Source organism: Onychostruthus taczanowskii, unplaced genomic scaffold (assembly GCF_017590055.1).
Source record: "Onychostruthus taczanowskii isolate IOZ18803 unplaced genomic scaffold, ASM1759005v1 scaffold1, whole genome shotgun sequence".
In the NCBI taxonomy this organism is placed as follows: Eukaryota; Metazoa; Chordata; class Aves; order Passeriformes; family Passeridae; genus Onychostruthus; species Onychostruthus taczanowskii.
In genome coordinates, this window is record NW_024496525.1 from 16,997,503 (window position 1) to 17,024,214 (window position 26,712).

Sequence of the window (26,712 nt, forward strand, 5' to 3'; positions counted from 1 at the left end):
TTTCTAAATGCGTCGTTTTGTTTTAGTTTTGCAGGGCTTTGGTTTACTTGTTTGAGTCTTTATTTGTGGGATACCTTTGTATTCAATGTATGATTTATTTAAAGTTCCTGCAAATCTGATTAATTTCTTGATTGCTTTTTAGTTATTTTTATTCCACTTTTTAGTGCATACAAACAATCTGTAAAAGCTATCTAGAATATAATTTATGTACTTTATGTTGCCTAGCTATATTTGCTATTACTTTCTCTGTATTGATGAGACAGAAAGTGTTTTCACAATAGCATTTGTTAGTTGCTTCATTTTCACCCTTATACTTAATTAGAACACTGCCCTTAATATTGCTTGTACATAGTTATGTCCTTCAGTATTCAAGTTTCCTAAACATCTATGGAAAAAGAGCAAATACTACAGATTGGGATGATTTATTTGAAAAGTTCCTGTTGTCCCTGACTTACTTGCAGAAGTTTGTGTTTTCACCTACCCAATTGTTCTTTTAGTTTGTAATAATCTCTATTTTAAAGTAGCTTTTATTACATGCTAAACAAGTTTTGTGTGGACATATTATGCACCAGAAAATATTAAAGAACTGCTACTTAAGCAGCTGATGGCTCAACTGAGAGTATGAAGTTTACCAGGACAAACAGACGTATGTACTACAAGATACGCCTGCAATACCATGCTTCAATATCAGAATAAAAAGATTTTAAAACTCTGCCATCTATACAGTGATCCATTATACTGTTTTCTTGAAAAATGTGATGATATTTAAAGATGGACCAGAAGTATTCCTGTCCTTTTGTGCAGTAAATGCCAACTTAATGTTTCAGCAATAGCCTTGTTTGCATATGGATTTTACAAAAATCCATTGAAGATTATTTGAAAACCAGCTCATTAGAATGACAGATTGCTTACCAAATTTTGTTTTCTTGTCAACTAATATTGGTTACATTCAATTAAACAAGGTTGTACTTTCAAAAAAATAATCTCAGTCTGCAGCTGAGTTCCTTGTCTATATCTGTGAATCAGATTCCTAATTTCTGAGAATGTTTCTAAAATTTCTCTTTTTCATACAGCTTTCATATTTTCACTGCCTCTGTTCTGCTATATGTATTGTTTGAGTACCAACACTGCAGATTATTAAGTGAGGGTGATGGAAAGGCTTTAAACAAAAGCGATTGTCAGCTTTCTGTCATGGTGTGTTGTCAGATGTTTGACGAGCTGTCTCTTGGCCACAGGCCATTTGGTTGCAATGGAGCTGACTGTTCTTCTGAGGAACCAGCAAAACATGTGGCCACATGAAGCAATAGCTCCATGTCATTTGGTCACGTCAATAAATCAAAGTTTTGGGGTGTAGTAATCACAGTTCTGACATGATCTTGTTGGTTGATTAAGATTCTTACACTTTCTATGCTAATTTGTCATCCCACAAAACAAGGAACTACTACTTACTAATTTGATTTGAGTGTTGGAAAAAGTCAGTGTTTATGAAAAGTTACAACATAATTATTTATGAGCATAATTAAAGACAAATCATGTAATAAAGAGTGTATGTGTAGTAAAAAGGTGAAGTAAAAATGTAGACAAAAAATGAAGTGGTGTAATGAAGTGAACCTTATTCAGGCCAAGACAATAACTGAGAATTAGAGTGTACATTACATATACATTCTGCCATGCAAAAGAAGGGAACAATGATGCTGCATTTGAAGGAGGGAGAAGCTGAGGAACTTGGAGAAGGAAGACTTATGTTTCCTCCTTTCAGCAATGAAGGAGGAGAAGTAAATTTCTTTTTTAAAGTTATTTAAAAATCTAGTTTATGTCTTTCTGAAATTTGTGTTCCATCCATTAGTAACACACAATCTTTGACCAAAGCTGCCTTGCAAATGAATATGTAGGAGTTGCATTGATTTGGAAAATGCTTGCTAAGACCATAAATAAAATAAGATCAGAATAATATTTTAATGTCCAGATGCTTTGACTTGCTTATTGGTGACCTTTCTTGCAGTACTACCTAGTACTTAACCATGGTAGAAATTATTTCAAGTAGTCAGCAGGGTATTTAGGTCGTGGTTTTTTGTGTAAGTAGTATATTAATGCATGTTCTGCTTAAATTACAGATTTCTTCCAAAACCTCTTGGGTGTTGTTTAATTTTATTCTTTAAATGTTTTTAAAGATGTTGAGGTTTGTTACTCTGAATTATTTTCTATGCAGAAGTTTCTTCTCTGAAATCTTCTCTTGTATCAGTACGCTGGGCTTGCCAATGTCCATTGAAAGTAAAACTGATTCTAGTCTAGCGGTTACTGTACTTGCAGACCTTTATTCAGTGATTTAGAATTTGGCTAATCCAGACTTTTTTGGTTTTTGACATTACTTTTAAGAGATAATCTTGGCTTGTGAATGCTCTTTTGCTCTTGTGATAAAATTTTATTTAGTGTTTTCCATTTCCTAAATTATTTGGGAGTATTGGTAGTTTCCTTTGCTTTTAAATATAACAATGACATGTGAATTATAATGTCATTGTACTGTGACAGTGTCTAGTCTTTCTAAAACTCTGCAGTGGGGCGTGAGCAGGCGTACTACTTGTGTACTACTCATCTGCTTACATGCTTCATTTATACATTATTTATTAGACTTATAGGCATGAAATTAAAAAATTGAATTAATAATGTGACTTTGATGTAAAGCAGAAGTTGCTTATTTATATATGACAGGCAATTAGGAAAAAAACACTCTTAGTTTAGTTGAATGCATTTTTGCTTGCTTTCAGACCCAGTACAGCCTCATGAATAAATGTTTGACTCCAGGTTACTAAGTTTGTGTTTTGGTTAGAAACAGCTCAGAGGTGAGGTAAGTTTGTTAACTTACATGCAGTGGACACAGGAAAATGTGAAGGTGACCCAGTTATGTGGCTTCAGCAGTTCCTGCTGCTGTTTCCTCCTGTAGATCAGGTGTCTGTCAGGAGCCCCTGATAGCACAGGCGTGGTCACCCAGGGCAGCCAGCACAGGAACCGCGCTTGAATGACCTGTGAGTCACACACAGCTCAGAAACATCACCTTTTCCTTTCTCTATTTCTTGCACATTTTTATAATGAGCTTCATTGATTAGGAAAGTCTTTGTGTACTGAACTCACTGAAAAGTAGACCAGGGTTGTTTTGATCTTTGAAATATCACCATTGCAAGGAAGTAAGAATATGTAAAGAATGCAGTTAGGTGGGTATCAGCGCTACTCAGTGCTGTGGAATCGCTGCACGTGTAAGGATGGTTCACATGAAGGGTGTCAACAGTTAAACTTCATAGTCTAAATTTTCTGAATTTCTTACTGTACCCTTACAGCTCCTTCAACTATTAAAATGAAAATAAATGAAAACTTGTTTTGCTGCATTTGAAGTGTTCGGAAATAGACAGGGAGACAACTGGTAGGAGGAAACCTAGTCGTGCTCACAGCATATTGTCTGCCTTAATGCTGCAGGTTGCAACTGGCTCATAGTGACAAAGAAAACAAAAATGTTTTATTTGTATTTTGTTGCATTTCTTTTTGAAACAAGACACCGTTGCACTACTACAAAAAAAAAAAAAAAGGCAGCATTTACATCTGTTTCTCCTACTAATAGAATATCACTTTTTAAAGATGTGTGTGTTTCTGAGGCCTAAACGCTACAAAAACTCTATTTTCTTTCTTGAAATTCCAGTAGTTCTAAGCTGCTGGGCATTGTATAAATAATCATTCAAACACATTTGTTGATGGTTTGCCAAAACTTTGAAGTGAAGTAATTTTTCTCAGGGGTTAGAAAACTTTAATACAAAATTATAATTTAAAAGAAAATTTTTCTAGTGATTATTATGTAGAAACTAATTTCTCTCTTTATTTCTTTTTAAATTATTACTTTAGGAAAAAAAAGGGATAAATTCTATTTATATAAGTGCTTCCAAACATCTGCAGTTCAAAGTACATAATTCACAGTGACACCAAAGGTTGGTTTGTGTTTTGACTGGATGACTTTGGTATTATTTTTGTCTGCAAAGGAAAGAGTGTATAGCATCCAAGTGGTGCAAGATGTTTGCCTCTCCAGAAATTGTGATGAATTTGGGACAAGGGGCAGACTGTCAAAAAAAAAAATAAAAAAAAATTGAGGGGAGGGGGAAGAAGGGCAGTCAGAGTGAGAACACTTGTGTTCCATTTGGTATATTTGAGCTGGGAGCCAGTCTGAAGTACAGATCATTATAAACAAAGTAAGAAAAGGTGAACAAAACAACTGACTAAGAGAAGAATCAGTTGAATTGGTTTTGTTTGCTTCACATGCTTATTTATTGTATTTGGATTTCCACAGGTGAAGACTTAAAAATATAACAGGTGAAAAAGTACCTTTGTTTCTTCATCTTTTTCATGTTTGGTGTCTGGAATAATTATTTGTACTTCAGTTTCACTGCAGTGAATATGTGTTAACTAATTTTGAAACATAGATGCACTTTATCACTTCAGGAAGTGATAGTAGTAGGATCTCAGTGCCCCATAAACTTATATTTCAGTGATATTGATGCATTTTCCATCAATGTATGGTGTGTCACTTACTTTGCTCATGAACATTTTACTTAAAATGTGTAAAGGAAAAAAAGTGCATATGGGAAAATAGTTCTGCCATTCAGATGGACTCTGACTTTCCCAGAATTTGGAGAACATAAGCCATTTTCCCAAGTTATTCAGTAGGAACTAGGTTATTTTTATTTCACACTACTTCAGTAATTGAGAATTCCAGTTCAGCAAGGTCTTCAGGTCTTCGTGCATAAAAGTCCACAGAATGTGGCAGAGTACTCAGTGTTTGAGGGGAAGGCACTGATATGCAATCAAGTCATTATGCACTGGCTGACCCAGAGTGAGTGACTTAGCACTCACTTTTGATTTTTGTGTGACTTGAATAAAAATATGTTACCTTAAGTTTAATAACAGAATTAAGCTATTTGTGGAAGACTGTGGTTATGTATTTTTAAACTAGGGAGGCCTCATACGACTAGATTGGACCAAAGGTGCACCTGCCTCACCAGCCTGACCTCACTCAGGTCAGCACAGGAACAAGCACATTGCAATGCCTCCATCTAGGCACTGTGGCTTTTTTCAGCAAGCTCTCAAGTGTACTCTTGCGTGTTTATGCCAGTGCTGATTTTCAAGTTTGTAAGCACTGCAAGTTTTGATAAAGACTTTAGGTGAGCAAATGTATTCTAATGAAATATTATATTTTCTATGTACTAATTGAATAAGACAATAAAATAATATTCAGAATTGAGAAAGGAACTTAGTGCAGAATTTTGCCTCTTATTAGTGCATTTATTTCATTAGACTTTGACCCCCATACCTTTAATAACAGAGACAAATCAATTCCTTGCCTTTCTCCCTAGCATATAAATGGCATAATGTGTTGACTCTTTTTTTCCTTAGGATATTGCCATAAGTTCAGGAGAGGTTAGTTTTGATTCCTTTTAATGAAAGGCAATGAAAAATATTATATGCCATACAGTAATATTAAAAGCAAATATAGATGTAATGGGATTAAATAGCCACCAGGACTGCATTTGTAGTAAGGAAGTGTTACGGTTTTCTGTTATATTCAGTTTTACCTGGTGCTTCCTGAGCCAGGTGGTGTCACAGTACCCTTTCCTGGGTCAAATCTGTGCTGAAATACAAAATGAGAAATTCATCTGACATTACCATCCTAGTTCAATGATGAGAGCGAGGGACCTGGTGTAGCAAAATTTGAAAATTTTGGAAGCACATGAACAGCCTGATTGACCTAAGATGTGCAGAGTTAAACAGGCTTCTGCATGAAACCTCTGGGGATAGGTGTCTTCATACAAACTACAGAAGGGACCAAATGGGTGGGAACAGGAGGCCCCTCTGCTCAATGTTAATGCTTTGCTGTATTCCATCTTTGTCCTTGCTAACATTACTTCTCCAATGCCTTACAGGTTTTTCATTACTTTTGTGTAATGTCTGATCTTTTTACTCTGAGAACACCTCACTGAAGGATCATGTTAAACAATGATCAAAAAATAACTCATCAATCTGTTAGATGTGGCAGACACTGTAACACTATGTTAACGTGTTACAGGTACAAGTTGAAGAAGAAAATGCTGAAAAGCTGACAGCATGTTAAAGATGATTTGTTTATACAAGTGCTAAAGTTATGTTTGATATGTTAATGCAACCTCATTTTCTAGTAAAGGCCAAACACTATTAAGTGGTTATTTGCATTGATTTTTCTATCTTCTGAAATACTTGATTCAAGGTAAACCATCTTTACTCCTTTTGTATCACTGGAGCTGAGGCTGTCTTTTAAGTCGCTTTCTGGGTGGGCCTCATGGACTTTCCTCAGTGATATTCTCCTGGTCCATTTCTTGACCTCTCTATCAGTGTCCGGTTTAGCAGATGCTCCTTTTTCAATTTGTCTGGATTTTCCCTTGGGTGTTCCAACACTCCCACCTGGGGAGTCACTGAAAGTGGTCAGCACCCACTGCAGCTTGCACCAGTGCCTCTCACAAACATCCTTGTTCTGCTGAATCATGTTACCTGATGCTCATTTAAAAAGACTCAACAGTAGCCTAATCTTTTAAATTTTAAGAGAGGAGGGAAGGATATGTTTACTTGCTCTCTATCCTTGCTTTCCTGGCTGAATCTCTTCTTATCCTTTTGGTATGTTACCTGCTTTGCTTTTCATTTTGTGTCTTAGGTGCTTGTGATATATCCTGTGCTGGGTACAGAGGTATTTGTTTCAAAAGACTGTGTGTATTTAGAAGAATTGCATGGTGGAAATACAGTTAAAGAGAAGATGGAGGCCCTGTTGCTGGGAATGGGTGGTGTTGTATTGACAGCTGTACAGCTGGACAGTGGTGGGTGCTCAAGGGACACTTGGTTTAATGAGGTTCACTGTCTGTCAGGTACATTATCACCTGATTCAGGCTAGCTGAGGTAGAAGACTTTTTAGGGGAAGTACCGTCAGAGAGGAGAATAAAAGTGTGGGTTTGAAAGGGGAGGAAGCCTTTGTCAAGATTGATTTTGGGTATGGGTTTTTTTGTACCTTCAGTTGTCTGTGTTGCCTCTCGGCTACAGAACTGTGAATGCACACAGTAGACCACACAGTAAAGTTAATTCTTAGTAAATTGTTTGTGTGATACCTTTATAAAATTATGTTACCATTTCTGAGGCTTTAATATCCTTTACTCAGCAAAGTCATCAGTGTTCTGATCAAGACACTTTCTCGTTGACGTGTCCACACTGCTCTCATATTCCTTGATGTACTCAAAGTATCTCTGGTGGAGAAGCAGTTTTCTCAGTTAACAGCCTGTGTTTCAGAACATGTTGAACTCATGGGAATTTGCATTTAGGGGCACAATTAAACCTCAGATCCAATGTTTAGGTAACCTGTGTTGCGCAAAGTATATTGTCTGTTTGAAGTTTTCCCAAGTGTAAATTTTTGCAAGTTTGAGATAATAAAATTTTAGACATAGTGTCTCAAATTAAACACTTCCTTTCAGCTTTCTTAAAAGGATACATCCAACATTTCCTTTTTGTCAGTACCAAGTTGGATGATGTCTTCTCTTCACTGTGCTCCAAAAAGTATTTTTATATATGTTTTTAGAAGGAAATTCAGTTTCTTACTTGCAGCTGTTGGCATTTTAGAGGCCTGGAGTGAACCAATAAAAACACATGTTCTTTTAAAGAACATCTATTTTTACTGGACCTTGCTAACAACTAGTGACACAGAATTCAAAAAATGTTGGCTCAAATGAATAGAAGGGCTGCATTGTTTTAAATTCTATTTTTAAAAGTTTTCTTTACTGCAAGGTTACACTAAAATTTCACATGCTTCTGCTCTTATGAAAAGGAGTGTTTGCCTTTAGAATGCTTATTTAATATTTTCAAAGTAGCTCAGGTATCAAAGTTGTAAAGTATAAAATTTTATTGAGACATACACAGTATTGCTATTTAAGACTATTATTATAATGCTTTCACAAAGAGGGTAATTGAAGATTTTACTTCCTAGACAGCCAAGAATAAATCAGAATATCTTCTGTTAATGCATTGTTTCCAACATAGTAAAACACATAGGTGCAAAGGTCAAATTAGATCACCATTCCTTTCAGTGACGTCCCAAATCGAATTCAAATAGTATACTAGTTGAAAATACCCCAGAGTTGTTGTTTTTGGTTTGTTTTTTTTTGGATATCAACACTCTCAGTAGAAATGAAATGAAAGAGAAATTACAAAATGTTCCCAAGTTTGATGTAAATTTAATCATGTCAAGGTTGACTTGATAGGGAGGTTTATCCATTTTGTGTAACCTGTGTTGCATCTTTACTGTACTTTACTTGTTCTGTGTTCTGCAAGATCTTTGAGTCCCACTGCTGCTCTTTAATTCAGTGTCCTGTATTCACAGGAGTGAAGTGGAGAGCAGAATTAAGATTGCACCCATGCTCTCCGTGGTACAATCTGCTCTGTACATCAAGATCTTTTTTCATGTATTCATGTAGCTAGGTTTTGCTCTTAGAATATTTTACATGCCTTTTGGAATCAATAGAATAACATGATTATAAATTCAGGTTTTAAAGGTAAATTGAGATTTTAGTCTTTTAAATGATATCTACTCTACATAAACTTGTGTTATTGTCAAATTGTGGATTTCAAAACACTGTTTTGAAGAAGAATGTTGGCAAAGCAGAAAAGTGGGTGTCCTGGTGATCATACATGATGTAATGTATAGTGCCTGCAGTGGTAGACTGATTTTTTTAAATGGTGTTTAGATCACATAAACCAAGGAAAAAAATGTTGCTAAAGAAAAATAATATGTAATTTCTGTTTAGTTCTTCAATAGTTTTGGAAGCACCTTCACATCTGCAAACACATAGTTTTCATGCTACACATGGAAAAAGAGTTACATCTGGGATTCTGTGATTTGTAATTTCGTGTATGTGTGTGTATTGTGTGGGTGGGTGGGTGATAAACATACACATGGAAAAAGAGTTACATCTGGGATTCTGTGATTTGTAATTTCGTGTATGTGTGTGTATAAACGCAGATATTAAATATCTCAAGTATGTGAAAATACTTACAATCAAATGTATCTTAATTTTTTTTCTGTATTTCCCTATCTATGGGAAAATGTATTTCTTCTTGCAATAAAACTAAAACTACATTAAGGAAGTTTACAACACACATTGAGAGAATGTACTAGGCCAGAAAAATTCGCTGCCTTTAAAATGGGTATTCCGATTGGAAATATTAGAATATTAGAAATAAGCTCAGATTTCTAACGGAAGTAATGAAATATAACAAGAGATATGTGAATGGAATTTTTAATAGTACTTTTGGGCTCCTACAAATGTTTAAAATTTATTCAAATAGAGCATTGGATCATTCTGGTTTATATACTATACTGGATACCTGATGAGTAGTATATTTTTAGGTCTTATTTTGTGTTTAAGAATTGTATGTGTTGGCATGTCTTAAAATTTCTGTCTCAGGATTCTCTAGCATTCGTTATTTTACTTGAACCTCATTTGTAATTTTTTTTATTCTAAAGCTTTCTGTCTCACAGTTTTTCTTTTTTTAGAGTTTACAATGAAGCCAGGCTTCATTGTCCTGTATACTGAATTGCTCAGGAATAGGGTGCAAATATATGATGGGAAGCTCAGTTCTGTCTCGTCCACAGTCACTAAGACACCACGAGAGACTGACGTTTCCTCATCTTTTGAGACAGCAATGCTTACGTAGGCATTATAGCACAATTCTTTTTTTTTCTTTTTTTTTTTTTTTGGCTAGTGTTTTCAGAAAGTATATATTAAATTTTATTTTTATAAATAAATTGTATTTTGTTCATAATTGCATTTTGTTCCTTAGCTTTGGGTTTTGGTGATCATGTCTAAACTACTGGCTTGTAATATGCTGTTGTAAGATGCTTCTCCTGTTACTCTGCTTTTCCCGAGTTCTAACAGTTGTTCCCATATGTCTTCGTGGTACTTTGTCTGCTTTGTTTTCTTTTTTTTTTTCTTTTTTATTTGTAGAACAGGGGTTTTTTTGTAAGGCAAAGAGCTGTCTGCAGACAACTAATTGCTCTTTCAAACCAAGGAACTGGGCAAGACCTTTTATAGTTAATGTAAAAAAGAGCAAAATAAAATTTGGTTTTAACTTGCTGATTTTTACTCATTAAAATAAATGCTCAGCAGACAGCAATATGTCTACATGTATAGACACACTGTTGCAAGTGCTAATTTTCTCATTTTTTGTCATTAAGTTAAATATTTAAATAAAACAATCTTGGAGAATTATAGTAACCTCTTAGTATGAAAAATACAAGTCTAAAAATTTGATCTATATTTTCTAATAAAACGCTGGATCCTTGATTTGGGTGGAGGGTCTTTCATTTGCTTGCATTTCAAAAAACATGAATTCTTTCCTTTATATCTACTTACTTAATACATAAAAGCCAAAATCCAGCCATATATTGGCATAACTAGGAACAGAAATTCAACCCAACATTTTGATAAATATCTCATCTGATACATAGCGGTTTTGGCTACTTTTGGACCAGGAGGAAACTGAATAATGATACACATTTTAAAAACATAGCTTTTGTAGTGTCTGGGATTGTAACTTGCTTTTGTCTGATGCTTTTGCTACTGCAGAAATGGTGATGGGGTTATTTACAGTAAGTCTTTTGGCTTGTTGAAAAAAAATATGCCCACACTCCTCTACTTAATGGGATTCTTTCCTCGTTGCAGTGCAAACGGCTGGAGCAGGAGCTTCATCATCTGAAAGAGCAGAACCAGACTTCAGCAAACAACACGAGACATATGACTGCTGAAAACAATCAAGAACGTGCTCTGAAGGTAAATCTCCATTTCTTCTTGCAGGCAAATTAAGGTTGTAAGCCCCTGGTGCCAGCTTTCTGGGCTGCATATATCAGTTGTGTACATTTCGGCAGAAGTGAGCTATGGTGTTTGCCAACAACTGCTTCTTTAAACACAGATACAGCACCCTTCTGTTATGGTTTTATTTTATTTTGTGTTTGAAAGCAAGAAAAAAAAATAACATATCCTCCAAATTATTGGGCTGGTAATTAGCACTAAATTCTTGAGATCTGTCTTGCAATATTACATTGCATAAGGTGAAGAAAACTGCAATTATTTGCCTGGTGGTACCTTTGCAAAACTAATATTTTAAAACATGGCTGTTTGATCTGCTCCCAGCAGTGTGTGCTATATTAATAACATTGTTGACCGATACTACTAGTGACCACATAGTTGATACTACTATTTGCAAAAGGGTAGCTACTTGGAATTGGGAGGAGGAATAATAAGTCTTGTCAATAAGAATAAAAATGAGCAGAGAGGAGGGAGAGGGTCAGAGAAAGGACGGTGTAAAGTGACAGGTTATTGCTGCTTTGAGAAAGGGAAATTGTAATGTCAGTGGAATTGATAGCTACATAGCCTGCAATCTCACCGCTAGCCAGGATAAGAGACTGTGCCAGGTAAGATGTGCAAGCATTATGCACACCTCTTCAGCCACTTTATTCTTAAAACTCTCTTTTATCGGTAGTGGAGATACAATACAAATACAGAACTTATTCTCTTTATACTGTGTTGTCATTTTAAAACTGTTTGATTTAGACAGTAAGATCCAAAGGTATCTCACTTACAGATAGATTTTCCTCTGCCTCCATTTTTCTATTTTTTTTTGTAATTTATTTGGGAAACATCATTATACATACAACAACTTGACCAAAGCAAAGTATAAGAATAAAAGTAAATCCTTGTGTAGTTTGACATTTCTCAGTAAGATTTTAAATGTTCAGGGCTGTTTCTGACTGCAATAACAGCATTGCTTTAAATCTGGTGTCACTAAAAGTTAGTGCTTGCCACGCATGCTACTTATTGAACATAATATTGTTTTTCATTAATTGCATGCTGTCTTGTTTTTTCTGTGTCATTGAAAGTACTGTGCAGAGAGCCTTTCTGCTAGAAAAAAGTTTTATTTAAGCTACGCTTTTTGCATTTAATATTGTCTGACATAACACTTACAGAATAATTATATTTTCAGAGCAAGAAGTGATTTGATAGTTCAGAGCGTTACTAGGATTTTGTTCTAAGCCTGATATTGCTCTCCCAGCACCTAATCTTTAAAGAATTTCATTTCTGACTGTCACAGGAATTTTTTTATTTTTCAAAGTTAAAGGTTAATTGATCATAGTCTCTTAGAGATGAGAGTCTGGGGAGGAAAAAAGACCGCTTTTCAATTTTTTTGAAGTTGAACTTTTTTTAATACTGTAGCTCCATAGAGTTTGTCTCAGTTCAAATTACTGTTGCCTACAGTGAGGACGGGTCCTTTGGAATATTTTTTAAAGGCCAGGTTGTATTCTTGACCTCAAAAACTTTAAAAAGCCCCAGTGAAATATTGCCAGTGGTAGTTAGCTTTGATATACAGCACATGAGCATGCATCCTGACCTCATGTAAATGAAAAGCTTGTCATCCACTTTTAGTGTAACCACAGCCTGGAAAACTGATGTCTAGTTTTTTTCCAGGATAGAAGTCATGTCAGTGACTCGCTTAGGAGTGGGTTTGGTCAGGGCTCTGGGGCTGGCTGTAGATGGCTGGGGTGCTCCTGCTGCTGTCAGCAGCACAGCTCCCACAGAAAGAAATAGCCAGCCAGAGCCCTGTGACAGGTCACACACCTCCCCTGTGAAACCCTCCTGTTCTTGGCTGTCACCTCCTGCCTCTTGTATGAACTCAGCAGCTCTTGCAAGGCTGCACACAGAGTGCAGGTACAGACCCAAGCATCCCTGCATCCTGTCCCCTCTCCACTGCAGAGCACCTTCTGGACATTTGTGCATTTTCAGAGAAATAGGACACATCCTTTGTCTCTCTGGTACAGGGTAAATATCAACTCGGCTTTTATTGTCACCGTAATCCAAGGAATTACTTTTATTTTAATCACCTCCACATGCAAACTGGGGAACTATGCTATGTATTATTAACCTGTCCAGCAGAAGGAATCCAGGTGTTTCTTCTGAGTCTCTCCAGAACAGTTTGTATCAAGGAAGTTTTTTTAAAAAACCTGTAATTTTCCCTATTCTCTTACACTTAATTAACATTGAGGCAATCTGTTGATTCACTTTGGCAAAAGATGCATCCTCTGGATGAGGAGTTTGATCTGCTTTAGATTTTCTTAAGGGAGTAACAGAAGTGTAAACATCAGTGGTGGTGCAGGGATATTTGCAATCTTAACTGGATAAAAATAAAGTAATCAGGATCAGATAGATTAGGGATGGTGTGAAAGTCTGTGATAAAAGATGAGATCATTACCTCTATGGGACCCTGAAATACACTTAAGAACAAAACCCAATAGCTCTTGTTTCTTTTTTACTTTTTAAAGTCATCTCACAGTAGTGAGTTGCTTGGAAGGAAAAAAACATAAGACCAATCCACAAGCAACCTATTTCAGTCCACTGATGTTAGGATCTATTAGGTAAAATAATCTGCAAGCTTTCAGATTTATTTTTTCAGTATATCAGCTCACAGGGCTGTGCCACCCTTCTCTGAGACAGTAGCCATCCATAGTCAGGAGTGAGGCAAAGAGGCAGGGAGACACTTTATAACTGTGGAAGATGTGTGGTGGCAGGAATTTGGCTAGGTTCAGGATCTGGAAATCACAAGGATGATATAACCACTCTTTTGCAGATTTTTGGTTTTTACACATTTAGATTCCATGTCACTCCTGAGGATACTGTGACAAATAAAACATATGACACAGAAGGCATGCAGTGCACATTGTAACATGCTATTTCACCTTATAACATCTGCACATCTTGGTAAGACAGCTCTTCTTAACTAACCTCTGTGTGCATGTTAGTAGTATGTAATTTAAAATTTCCATATTTAATGTATTTATTGGATAGAAAATTAATTACAGTATTGTGGGCCATTCAGCCCCACAATGCCAAACTGGCACCCCTAATTTTTAGTAACATTCGTATTGGTCATAGGGGATTGTATTAATTGACTGAAAAGGCCAGTTTCAAATCTTCCCTCCAAGCAATGCCCACAGCTGCACAGAGGTCATGCAGAGAAGCGTGTGGGCCTCTATTTCCATAGTTAAAGTAAAATAATCCTCTTCTTTGTGAAACCATTTTTTAAAATCTCTTATTATATTTCACATTGAATTATAGCTAAATCTTTTAGGGATAATTGCTTCCTAAGGGTCTATACATTTGCGCTCTTAGTACATTTTCATAAAATAAGATCTGAGAGTGCTTTGCAGTTCTAATGTGTCAAGGTCTATATGTGAGATTATTCATTTTTCTTGGCCTTCATAATTAACATTTGGTCTCTACTGATTCTGATAAATGTATTCCCATAATACACAGAAACAACTGATTCAATTAAACATAGACAAGTGGAAGAATTGCTGCTTCTTCATTATTTTCAAATATTCATTCATTTTACTGTTGTAAGCTTTGTAGTGTGTAATTTTCAAATTCAGAGTTTTCACTAATACATTTTTTCTAAAGAAAAATAAAAATTTTGCCAGTGTACATGCCTTCTTTACTGAGTTGAAGGAGAATAGGAAATAATTCTTGTGAAACCAATCACTTAATGTGAAATTTCGTGAAAAATGTTTAATTGGATTTGACTGAAATAGAGAGAGGAAACTTTATTTTTTTCCACAAGCCTTCTCTATTTTGTAATTTCTAATTCGGTACTATATTCTTCTCAAACCAGCTATTAATCTACTTTAAAGATCAGAAAGACATACTAGTTTTATCTTCAAGACAAAGTTTTGAAAAGAAGAGGACTATTTCATGGTGATATACAAATCAGGTGACCTTTACTGCCTAAATGAGGTTGCGCCATGCAATTATGATGTCATTGTAAGGGTTATTAATCTCCTTCAGGCCAGTTTAGATGTTACATCTTTTGTTATGATTGGCTTTTTTTTTTTTTTTTTTTTTGTAATGTCGGCCTTTCTTTTTAGCTGTGATTTTTTTCTAGAATTTATCCTGCATGCTTTTATAGTTTTATTAAGAATAGAAAGGAGTTAGAGCCAAGAAAGTGACCTGAAGGAGCCATCAGAAGTTTGTCTGCAGTAGTGTTGTAAAGCAACTGTGCCTGATGTCATCTGTTTTCTGCTGACATGTAAGAATCAGGTCAAGGGCAGGAAATCTCAATGCATAGCAGCTTGGCAGTTGTTCCAGTGATGATGCCTGTGAAGAAGCCACTTCAGAATACTTAATTTAAGTATTCCTTGATGCCTTTTATAAATTTTACTAAGTTCTTTTTGATTCCCAGAATTTACCAGATTCTTAGAGTAGAAACCATTTTTCCATACCTACTTGGCAACAACAACCACAGAAACAAATTTAGCTGACTGGCCAACCTGTCATCCATGAAGGGCATCATCACAAGAGATTCTGATGTTATAAGAGCTTAAAAAGATTTTCAAAAGCTTTAACATGAAGTATAAAATATTTGCTACTATTGAAAAGCACATGCTATTCCTACAATATTAACTATGGGGAAAAAGTCCTTGTTTCAGATGATGTGGCCTTTATTTACAAAAACTAACTCTGACTGGTTTTAGGTTTGGTGCTTCAGAGCTGAAGTTTCATAAGTTTAATAAGTTTAGAGCTGGTTTATGGCTATAAAGCCTCTGATTTCAACAAAGACACATGCTTTTGAAATAAAATCCAGGGAAACTTGTCTGAATCAGTGATGGTTAACCAAGAGATTTCAATCTCTTGTATTCAAATTCCAGTTCAGCATACAAATTTTACATTTTAATAGTTAATAATTTCAATAGTTATTCATTTCAATAGTTTTACATGAGGCAGCGGAGATGAAGTTAATTTATTGGACATCTGGAATGTGAGTTTGGGATGTGTCAAGGCTCAGCCACATCCAGGGCACCCCTCTGCCACCTTCAGCTCCTGTGGCTGTTGTGCTGTAGTTCCTGCAGTGCTGTGTGGCTGATGGAGAGCAGCTGCTGGTTTGCTAGCATGTATGTTTTAGCTAACAGATGAATGGCTGCGTTGTCCACCTTCCTTCAGCTCCTAGCCACAAAGTAACTAGACACTGCAAAGAGTTTAAAACTTGCTGTTGATCCAGTTGTCAGTATGGTGTTATTGTTTGGTACAGATTGCTTATTATTTAGAGTGGTTGTTTTTCAGTTGTTTTTTTTTCAATGAGGCACCTCAGCAATACTTGTATGTTGGACAATCCACCCTTTTCTCACACATTCTGTTATGAATTCCTCTGGCTAGTGTTCATTGTTCCCTCTGTATCTAAGAAAATAGCAACCTATGAAAGCTCAGCTCAAGAACTCACTCTGTGGAGTTAACCCAAAAGCAATCATGCTTTTCATCCTGGATGTCGTGTGCTGCTGTCTAGAAAAAAGGAATTTTGTCACATTTGCAAATGATTTTGTAGGTGTGTTTGAAGACAGAATGCCAGCTTCATATTGGAAATGGAAGGGGTGAAGTAGATAGCAGATCTGTCTCTCAGTAAGAGGAGATAAGCTATGCCCTTGGATTTACTTATGGTCTGTATCTCAGACCATGAGGAACATTTCAGGACCAATGGGAATCGTTAACAGGCTTCTTGGAGGTTATCTCCAGCAAATAATACATTGTTACAGCTAATCCTGAGAGGTTCTTCACGCTATTCCTCCTATTACTTACATGGGGATAAAATACTACAGGATTTGTCAAAGTAAGCAGGAATTTCTAACTTTGTGCAAGAGATGTTTCAGTAGTTTGGTTTCTTTTCCTAAGAATGATTCCTCTTACTCAGCTTTCAGGAGAGTTGTTCAGGTTGTAGAAAGCCATAATGAATTCCTTTCTCTCATCAGTACCTACCTTAACACAGGATGTGCCCTCATTTAAATGCCTGGGCCATGTGACAGAAAAATTTTCTACCCTGTCAATAAAACTTGTTATAAAGGATATGAGATCACTATTAATTTTTAGAGTGGATGTTTGATGAAGTTTTAATGATTGAATTGCTTTTAATTGCATAGTGGAGGTGAAAATAAAAGACTAGTAGAACTTGGAGCATGCTACTGACAACCTGGACATGAAGAAGAATGCACAAACATTTTTCTTCCGTTGCTGCTTCCTAGACACTTTATCAGACAGGGTAGACACAGTTGCAATCTTAATTGCACTGAACAGAGCCTTTGCTTTTGCTGCACCCAGAAACACTTAATCACAAGGTCTTAAAGTATGTCACTGAGGTTAGACACAAGTCTGTTCTGCTCTTATCCATGCTAGAAGAATGATTAGTCACTTTATGACTTGGTGTTATTAAATAACACCATACACCTCAGAGGATATCAGTGTGAGCTGTTGCATTGTACCATAAATGAATGCTAAAATGAGGCCACAGAAACTCCTGCAGAAGTCATTCTGTCTGTGTTCCACTTCCATAATAATTTTCTGTATTCATTTCTCTTTAAGTTACAGTGTCTCCAAAAGCTGTTGCTACAGACTGACAGTTAGCCCACCAAGTTAACTATTTCTGGAGAGGGAGAAAATAACTCATATAATCCTGCAGTGACCAACATTCCCCCTCAAGTCCAGTGGAAAAAATGTGAGCACTTGTTTACTGGTCTTTAAAGCAGTCATTTGAAGTTTCATTGGACCCAATTGTTCTTTCGAGCCAAATTTCATCATTCAGGGCTGGAGATCCTCAAGGGATGCCTCAAAGGGTTTCTCCTTCATCTGCTGTCATATAGTTTAGGTGTGTAACAGTTTGCTTATGTGTATCCCTTATAGGCAGAAAGTGATTTATTTGGTGTATGTATTTGATCATGAATCAGAAATCTGATCTACTAGTATCACAATCAGTGATCAGTTTTATTAATTGGTTTTTTTTAGCCATCAAGCTTATCTGGTAGACTTTATTTAGTTATGTGGGTTTTGACAGAAAGTTGTTCACAAATGCAGTATCATTCTTAGTCTCCTCACATCTGGTAGCTAGCTTTCTAGCACTGATAGACATTTGTATTCATTGACCAAATATATCTTGTGTAGGAAGCTTAAAGTTAGAATAATTGTTTACATGTGCCATAAGCAAATAGTACAATATTTTTCCCTGATGGAAAACATGAGAATAAAATTATGAGACATTTGCCCTTCACTGGGAGTGAAGTTGCCTGGCTTCCAGAGTCTGATAAATCTGGTTTATATGTCTACCTGGGAGTTGAAAAGAAATTATGTTTGGTAACGTTAGTACTTGCATGATTTTCAGCTTCTGATGACATTAAGTGGTTGTGTGGATAGATGGCAGGGACATTTGTACAGCTTTTGGTTCACTAAATCATTGGTGCAGGCCAGAATTTTGAAAGCATTCAAACCTTGAGTTGTTTTCAAATAGAAGGAAACAAATAGACATACCCAAGTTTTTGTGTTTGCTTCCTTGGTTGCACTGGCCATGCCACCTTCCTGTGCCTTTGAGGCTGTCCTTTCACTGACTGCACCATCTGGCGTGTCAGCCCTGTGTATACAGTGTTCTCTGCACAGCAGATACTCAGGATTTCTTGAACTCTGTTCAAATAAAAGAAGACCAAACGTGTTTCTTACATACTGTGATCTCAAGTCTTACAGAATCATTTCAAAGAGAAGTAATATATGGATAGGAGTGAACAATAATTGTCCATCCTGACAAGAGTTGAATCTTTATAATTAATAATGCATGTCTAGAGCACTGTACCTCTTTAGCATGCTTCATATTGCTGTAAACAGCTGCCCAAGAATGGCACTGAATGCATCTTGGTAGAATGAACAAGCAATGTCTTGGCTCAAAGGGTTTGTTCACCTTGCCTGAGGAGTGTCTTTCTTCTCTCCTGTTAATAGTTGCTGAACATCTTTTAACCACAGCAAGTATGTTTACTGAACTTTGATTCAGTTCTAACCATTAAGAAATTCATTACTCATTCACATTTGGTGTTTGATGCCAGCTTTCATGTGTTCCACTAACAATTCCATGCAGGTCTGTTGCTTTTTATTTGACAGCCTTCAAATCTCTCTTGGCACAAGATTACTCCTGACAATCTCGAACATCAACTGTTTGTATATACCACATACAGCCCTCTTTCTCATTGGTGATGATGTGGTCATGCAAACCTTTTGGCCGAGTCTTCTGTTTTTTGGCTTCCATTTCACAGGGGGAAGTTGTCTTCCCATAAGGTCATTCAGTGGTTCTGCTTCTGATTACTGGAAGTATTATTTCTGATTAATGCAGCAGGTTCCTGGAATGCAGTATTGTCGTTGCAGGTGATCATATATGGACTATCATTCTCACAGTCATTAGGCTGCTTTCACTTCATCATTTCTGGTATGCAAAGAACCATCTCTTTCATGGTTTTTATGACCATGTCAACAAGAACCTCTCATCCATGTTTTTTATTTAATCAGTCTGAAATTGTGCATATTAATTTAGCATTTTAGAAATACTTAGCACTTTCACACACCTGTTTTTCCTTATAGCAGAACAGATCCCATTTTGTATGATGCATTAGACTTTCTGGTAGCTTTTTCCTTACTGAGTTACACTACCACATGGTCTTACAGTTTGAAGGGTGCCACATTTCAATGTTCTGCAGCATTTTTAGGGTTTTGTCTAAACTCCGTTAAAGGACCTCAAAACTGAAACAGTTTATGGGCCTGGGTCAGATCTTAGATACATGTATTCTAGAAATATGTATTTTGAAATAAAGAGATGTTGTGAAGTTGCTGAAGGTGAAACAAACTATACAGGCATCCCGTAGCCAATTATGAAGCTGTCTGCTACCTGCTCTTTTACTCCTTATCTCCTTAAACCTGTGATGAAAAAATGGTGTGTTCTAAAATAAACTGAAATTCATCAGTATCTTGTAAATTAGAATCACAGAGTCTGATACATAAGCAAAACATACTGTAGAAACCACAGTCTTGTTAGGAAAGCTGCTTATTCAAAACTGTGTAGGTGTGGTACTTAGAGTCATAGTTTAGTGGTGGACTTAGCAGTGCTGAATTAATTGTTGCACTTGACCATAGATATCTCTTCCAACCTTTATGATTCTATGATGATTCTCTGATCATAGGGAAAGGTGAATTCTGATAAAATCAGAAACTCTAACTGTAGTTATAATCTTTGTCACTATCTCCAATGGTATAATTTGTCACCCCAATCCTGGGTTCATTTTTCCCTTCCTTCTGCCTGATAGGATGTCAACAGTAGTGCTACTATGAACCTTTCTAAGTTCTGAGGAGGTGTCATATTGCTGCACTTCAAACAGCTATTAAAAAAATTATTTTACTTTCCTACTAGTATGGACCTTCATTTCAGGATTACATGGATCAGGAATTAAGGCCATATGTTCATCTAATTCTAAAGCTATCATGAATCCTAATGTATCAGACTTACTATAAGAAAACTAGGATTCCTTCCTTCATTTGCCACTTTCAGATACTATAAAATACATTTCCAAACTAAATTCAGAGATTCTGAATCTGAACATACTTTTTACATAAAAAGGTAACTTCTTTCTGCTACATTTAAAGGTGGCCTTAGCATCACTTTCTATTAATATTATGCCTAATCTGCACTGGCACAGCTTTCAAAATATCTATCAGCATTGTACCATAATGCATTTTTTAAAGTACCAAAAATTTTAAAGTACCAAAAACATTTAGCCAAGTTAAGTATTTTCCATTATTGAAGGTATTATATTAAATTTATTAAATTATGCTCCATCTGAGTTCTGTTATCCATGCATGCAGAAATAAGTGTTGTAAATCTTAATTTTCAATATTTTTTTCAGTGTCATACCATACACTCTTCATTTTCTATGCTGCACAGGAAAATGATCCTGTTTTGTTTGAACAGCAACTGTAAACAAAATCTTGAGCCTGGATGCATGATGACATGCGAGTTATTTGTCCTTCAATAAAACATATAAAAGGTAGTAACCTAAGCTCTTGTGCAAAAGACAAGCCACAGGGTCATTAAATACCAAAGGTCTTGCTCTGACCCATCCATGACCTCCTTATCTGAAACACCTCTCAGAATTGATAGAATCTACTTTAGATCTTGGGTACAGGAAACCAAGGATAGGATAAAGGATCAATATAAACATTTCAGAATTTTGGTATTTACTAAGAAGGAATATTTGGTCTTAGTACGTTTAAGTGTATCCAAATACCTGTTCAGAATTGGAGGACCTTTTCCTAGCATTCTGTATACAAGAAATCATATGAAATGTGTTTCAGAGTAGAAGGGGGACAGATACTGAAGGAAGACACTGAAACATTATGTCTTGGTATGGTTTTAAAGCTGCAGACTAGCCTTGATTCAGAAGCCTCAAGGTCCAACATGTTTGCTGTTATTTATAGTTTTACTGCAATCTGGAAATCTCTCCGGTTCCCAGGTGAGCAACTTCAGGTTTTAGAGTGAGATGAATTCAAAAGTCTCTATATCTGAAAAGTGCAGCCTGCTGCTTAGCCATCATTTACTCAGAGGAGACAGAAATCATTTTGCCTGTCATGTTTAATTCCCATCTATTAATTTAGTCTGGTGCAAAGGCACATTTTTGATGTTAGTGCACTTGTGCTCCTTGATCACTGGGAGGCTTTTGAAAATCCCTTTTGCCCATAAATAAGAGGAAAGTTCTGATTTGACTTCCATGAGTGTGGCAAACAGAGGTGTAATGGAAAAGTGAACTTTGCTGTTCAGACACTCAGGTTGCCAAGAGGAAGAGATGTGCTCCCCCTGTGCAGCAGGTGTGCAGTTCTACCCGAGCAATATGCAGTTCTTCAGGAACATGCTTGAGGACCAGAAATAAAGGATGGATGAGGATTTATTGTGAACTTTTTTTTCCTTCTATGAAAGTCAGCTTAATGAAGTAAAATCATTCTCATCTGTCTTCCAGTAGATGCCCACAGCTTTCCTCATGAGCTTTGGAGTGGTATCTGGACTTGGGCTTTTCTCTAGGAGGCAGCTTTAGCAAAGTGAGCTCTATGTTAGGGGTCAACTAGTAAATGTGATAATTTGCTAATTCTGGGTTTCCAGACCTCAACCTTAAAAAGCCCTGTGCAGACACTCTGGTGTACTACCTATTCAGGATTAACACAAGCACAGATAGAACTGGACATATGATTTGACATGCTTTTTTATTATTTGAAGTCTTGCAATGTGTAAAATAAAGTTATTATCAGCAGAAGTATATCAATGTATTAGGATTTCAACTCAGCATATATTAGGTTTATCTTAATATTTAGAAACACTGCATGACTAGCTCTGTCATGTAGCTGAATCAAAATTGTTCATTACCATTGCAGAAAAAAGGAATTGTTCACTGAAAAACCTCAAAAAATGTCTGATTTCTCCTTCAAAATGTGTTTGCAATTAAAACTTTGATTTTTTTTGTGCCTCCAAAATTCAGTCATCTGTGTTGTTACTTCCAAAATTCAGCCTCTCTTAATGGTAAGGTAAATATATCTTGCAAAGAAAAAGGAAAGGAGGGCTAAAATGAGAAAAGAGCTGTCTTTAAACTTTGGGTAGGAAGCTGAAGTAACCAATGCAATTGTGTAATAGTAAGTAGGTGTATATCACATTGCTTGAACATGGTATTAATGTGTATTAGTGATTGTATTAAGCTGCTGAGCAGCCAAATTTGCAATTTAAAATTAAACACAAAGACCAAAATGTCATTTTTAGTTAGATTCAATATGTAAAGAAATCTTCAAGGGCTTCATTTTCTGAACTGTGTTGATGGATACTGGATTTTTCATCTCCAGAATTGATTCTCCACTGAAGAACAGATGTCATATTTCACAGTTTTACTAGACATACTTAGATTCCATACAGTTTCACAAATTCCCCATTTCCTTATGGAACACAGTCAAGATGATAATTTCAATGCTAGTTTGTTTATTAAATAAATACCTGCTGTGCTGGAGGGGTTATTAAGCTGGTCGTCATGGTATGACTAACACATGGAGTTCATTGTTTACAAATAATTTGACCACACATTTTGAATATTGGGAGGTTTTTGTTGTTGTTGTTGTTTTTTTTTTTTTAAATCAATACCATTTCAACTACTTTTTATATTAGAAGTAGCATTTGGACGAGGTTTCCAAGCACTGAAACTGATCTTGTGTATATCTGTATATGGGCCAGATTCCATGCACATGCACATGTCAGTGACTGACTGCTGCAGTGTGCTTCTGCTGACAGTAGTAGTTATTGTTGTAGCATCTAAATTTCGAGAAAAAAATTATGCTTTTCTTGCTTTGACCTTGAAGCTTGTGAATTCCACGTGCACTTAATGGGACTATGTCCCAAATCTCTGAAGCCTTAGGCTATTATACACAAATATGGCCTAGTAAGAAATAGAGATCAGAGGAAATTTTGTTAAAATTTGTTTTCATAAACTAGCTGTCTTATATGATACAACAGTATCTGGTGAGAGTACCTTGATGCTTTGCTAGTTCTTTCACAAGAGCTGAGGCCAGGAGACATTTTAACAAGAATCTATTATCCTTTCTCAGGACAATAGATAAACATATCCCTTCAAAACCTTTCCCTACAAAAGCTCATTAAGATCATCTCTACCTTAGCTATGTTTCTTAATGAATTCTTTGGATCTGTAAGCCTTCACCCCATCTTCTGAAAAGATGAAACTATTTAGCACAGGTTTCTAGTTTTAAAATGGAACTCTGTTTGCTCCACTTTTCAGTGGTGCTTACTCTCAGTAAATTATTTGAATACATTACTTGTTGTCAGCTAGATGCGTTTAAAGACCTGAAGATTTCAAACCTTTTCCTGGGACATAGTCTGAAGGAGAGACTTAGTATACCAAGCATCTTTTTTTCTTCTTCTTCTTTTTTATTTTTTTAAAGATTTTAACCATTTAAGAGTATAACATAAAATTGACTGGTTTTAGTTGGTTATCTGTTCCTGTTTTTTACAATTGAGCAGCAGGTGTTGGAGGACAGTGGCTGAATGGCTGGGAAGCAAGTGACTGAAACCTGGGAAATGCTGTTGATAACTCCTTCCCTTTGGAATTGCTATGTAACAGTAACAACAAAAACACTCATTTTCCAAACTAGATAAAATAAAATCTGTTTATCTAGCCTGTTAAATCTGGGTGCCAGCTTTCAAGCAGATGATGTTTTAAGCTCTGTAGATGCTAAATCCTGAAACATTTGGTCTATAAACAAAAAGCTGACATCAAATACAGCATCACTGCTACACATAGTAATGGTGTATGTATGCTGCATTCACACAAAATAGGGAGATGATTGCTTTTTTGTATGTTGCTTAGGGTTTTTTTCTTATGTTAGAGTATTAAAACAGATATTAAATTTTATCATTAATGCAGTGCGTGGTCTCTCTTCAAATCCTCTTAATTACAGATTGACTCCAAGGATTACACAGCATGGATTTTAATTTTAACTGAAACAAAAAGAAAAGCTGCTTAAAAATTATTCTTGCTGGGTGACTTGTTGGACCACAAAACAATTTTAACATCTTTTGACAAGTGTTGTCAAATTTTAAATATTAGAGCTGAGTTCACCTTCAAACTCCAGTTGTATCATGTCTGCTTCCCAGATAAAATGTTTTATTAACTTTGTCCTCACAAAGGAATGTCTGCTTCTCATATTTTTGTTTTTCCAGTTAGTTTTTAGGAGAAAAAGACTCACAGTCTTGCTGAGATATGTTTATGTTCGAAGAAAGTTACATCAGACATAATATTTCTTTTCTTTGGTAATTAGAGAAAAATTACCAGGCAGAGTTGATGTAGCAGCAACAAATTTATTTCACACTCTTACATTGTTTCCTTTCTGACCCCTATCTTTAGAATTTAAAGCTCTAAAAGCTTCATTCTGTCCTGAAGCGTAGAATAGCAGGTCTGAGTCCAGAAACAACATTTTTATAAATTGGGGCCTAATCCAGTAAGCCTCACGCAGGAAGGTACCTATTATTTCTCTGAGTAAAGTCAGATGATCAGGAATCAGTTTTTTATCAGCTTCTTGTGGGTTTTTTTTCCCCCATTTCTTAAAGAACAAAATCAGCTTCCCAGTTCGTTTCATAAAAGTAGAACTCACTTGTCACAATTACAGCTTGCTAGTATTTTTTATAGTTTTACAGTATATTTACTCCTGGTTTTTTAAGACACACACACACAAAAAAAAGAAGTTCCTCTCCAGAGCTGCATGAAATAACTGCCCAAAGCTAAGTGTACACAACGTCTTGTGAAGTAGACATAGATGAAAACATGTCCTGTCTCAAAATGGGGACACAGGTTTTTTGTTTTAAAAATCATCTTGTTTTGTGACTGAGTAATAACTTTGAATACAAAAGAGCAGAGGAATGAGAAATTAGCTTTTGGCCAGAGGGTCACCATAGTGCTGAGGGATAAATCTGTCATTGTTGTTTAATGGTAGTTAGTTAGTGGTTTGATAAAGTTCCCCCAACTCAGTTCGTTTGCTTAAAACATATTTCTGAGACTTCGCAGACCTGCAGGTAAACAACACCATTATTGCTGCATCTTTTTAGGGGTTGACATTTTTGCACTTAAAAAGAGTTATTTCAACAAGGTTTTTTCTCCCTTTTTAGCTGTCTCTGTATTGTTGCTACGAGAATGTTCAATGGTTTTCTCCATTGTTGTACTAGTGCACTTTTTTTTAATGGATCAGATTAAACTATGTTGCTTTGCCAAGCATAAATCCCTCCTGTTTTAGCAGGAAGGTATTTCTAAAGCAAGCCAATGAACAAGGTAATTTATACATAATATTGTTTGGTTTAATTTGTCTATTATGTGTAATAGTCTCAATGGTATATGATTTTCATGTCATGTGTGCTTAATGCAGATGCCAGAAATAGCAACAAATGAGGCGAAATAATGTAGTTTAATAAGTGTGTTTGTGTGTGTGTGATTTCTTCTAAGTATTTGTTAGGTAATGCACAGCACTGCGAGTGATGCTGGCAGCTGGCAGAAGTTTGATGCTTTATATTTGCTATGGTTGCATTTTCTTGGCCAAACTTTAAATGTATTCTTGCTTAGATTCACTAAAAAAGAACACAAAGTAGTTCATAATTTGGGTCAAAAATTAGATAAAATGGCTTAAAAGAAATAGTGATAACAGATTTTTAGTACAAAGTTCAATTTTGCAAGTCACCTTTTGAGGCCTGTTTAATAAGATTGTGAACTCTCTTGAATGCCTGGTGAAGTTAACAGGGGATGAGGCAAGCTGTTCAGACAGATCCTTTAATAAATTACACCATCTCTTTACCACAGTGGACAAAATCTGGAAAACAGAAACATCTCACTTGTGTCCTAACATAAATAAATGTATGCGTGAGCGCTGTCTGTCTTATGAAGTCGTTTGTGTTTGTTTAAGTTGGAGCACAGAACACACAGTAAGTCTGGTGTCTGGTTTTTGAAACCGGGGTGTGTGTAAGCGTCTACGTCAAAAAGAAAATCATTCTGGAATCTGAAGGCTGAGGCTGGAAAGAAAAATCATCCTTTACAATAAGTAAGACCTGATTTTGGCATGTGTTAACTTTTCAGCAATGTTGTACCTTTGAAATACATTTGCTGTTGGTACAGCTCTGAGGGTTGCGCTGCTTTGAGTATAAGATTTCAGGATTTTTGCTTTAGCTGGATTTTGATATTTAGATTATAAA

At 36.0% G+C, this 26,712-nt stretch overlaps 1 protein-coding gene across 3 annotated transcripts in view; it reads left to right on the forward strand.

Moving 5' to 3' along the window:
- Window positions 1-26,712, forward strand: part of MIPOL1 (mirror-image polydactyly 1) — a 160,860-nt gene that overhangs the window by 53,188 nt on the left and 80,960 nt on the right. For all 3 annotated transcript variants that reach the window (XM_041401737.1, XM_041401728.1, XM_041401745.1), the window contains one exon: window positions 10,767-10,874. In XM_041401737.1, coding sequence (XP_041257671.1) covers window positions 10,767-10,874 — 108 coding nt within the window. The remainder of the gene's footprint in view (window positions 1-10,766; window positions 10,875-26,712) is intronic.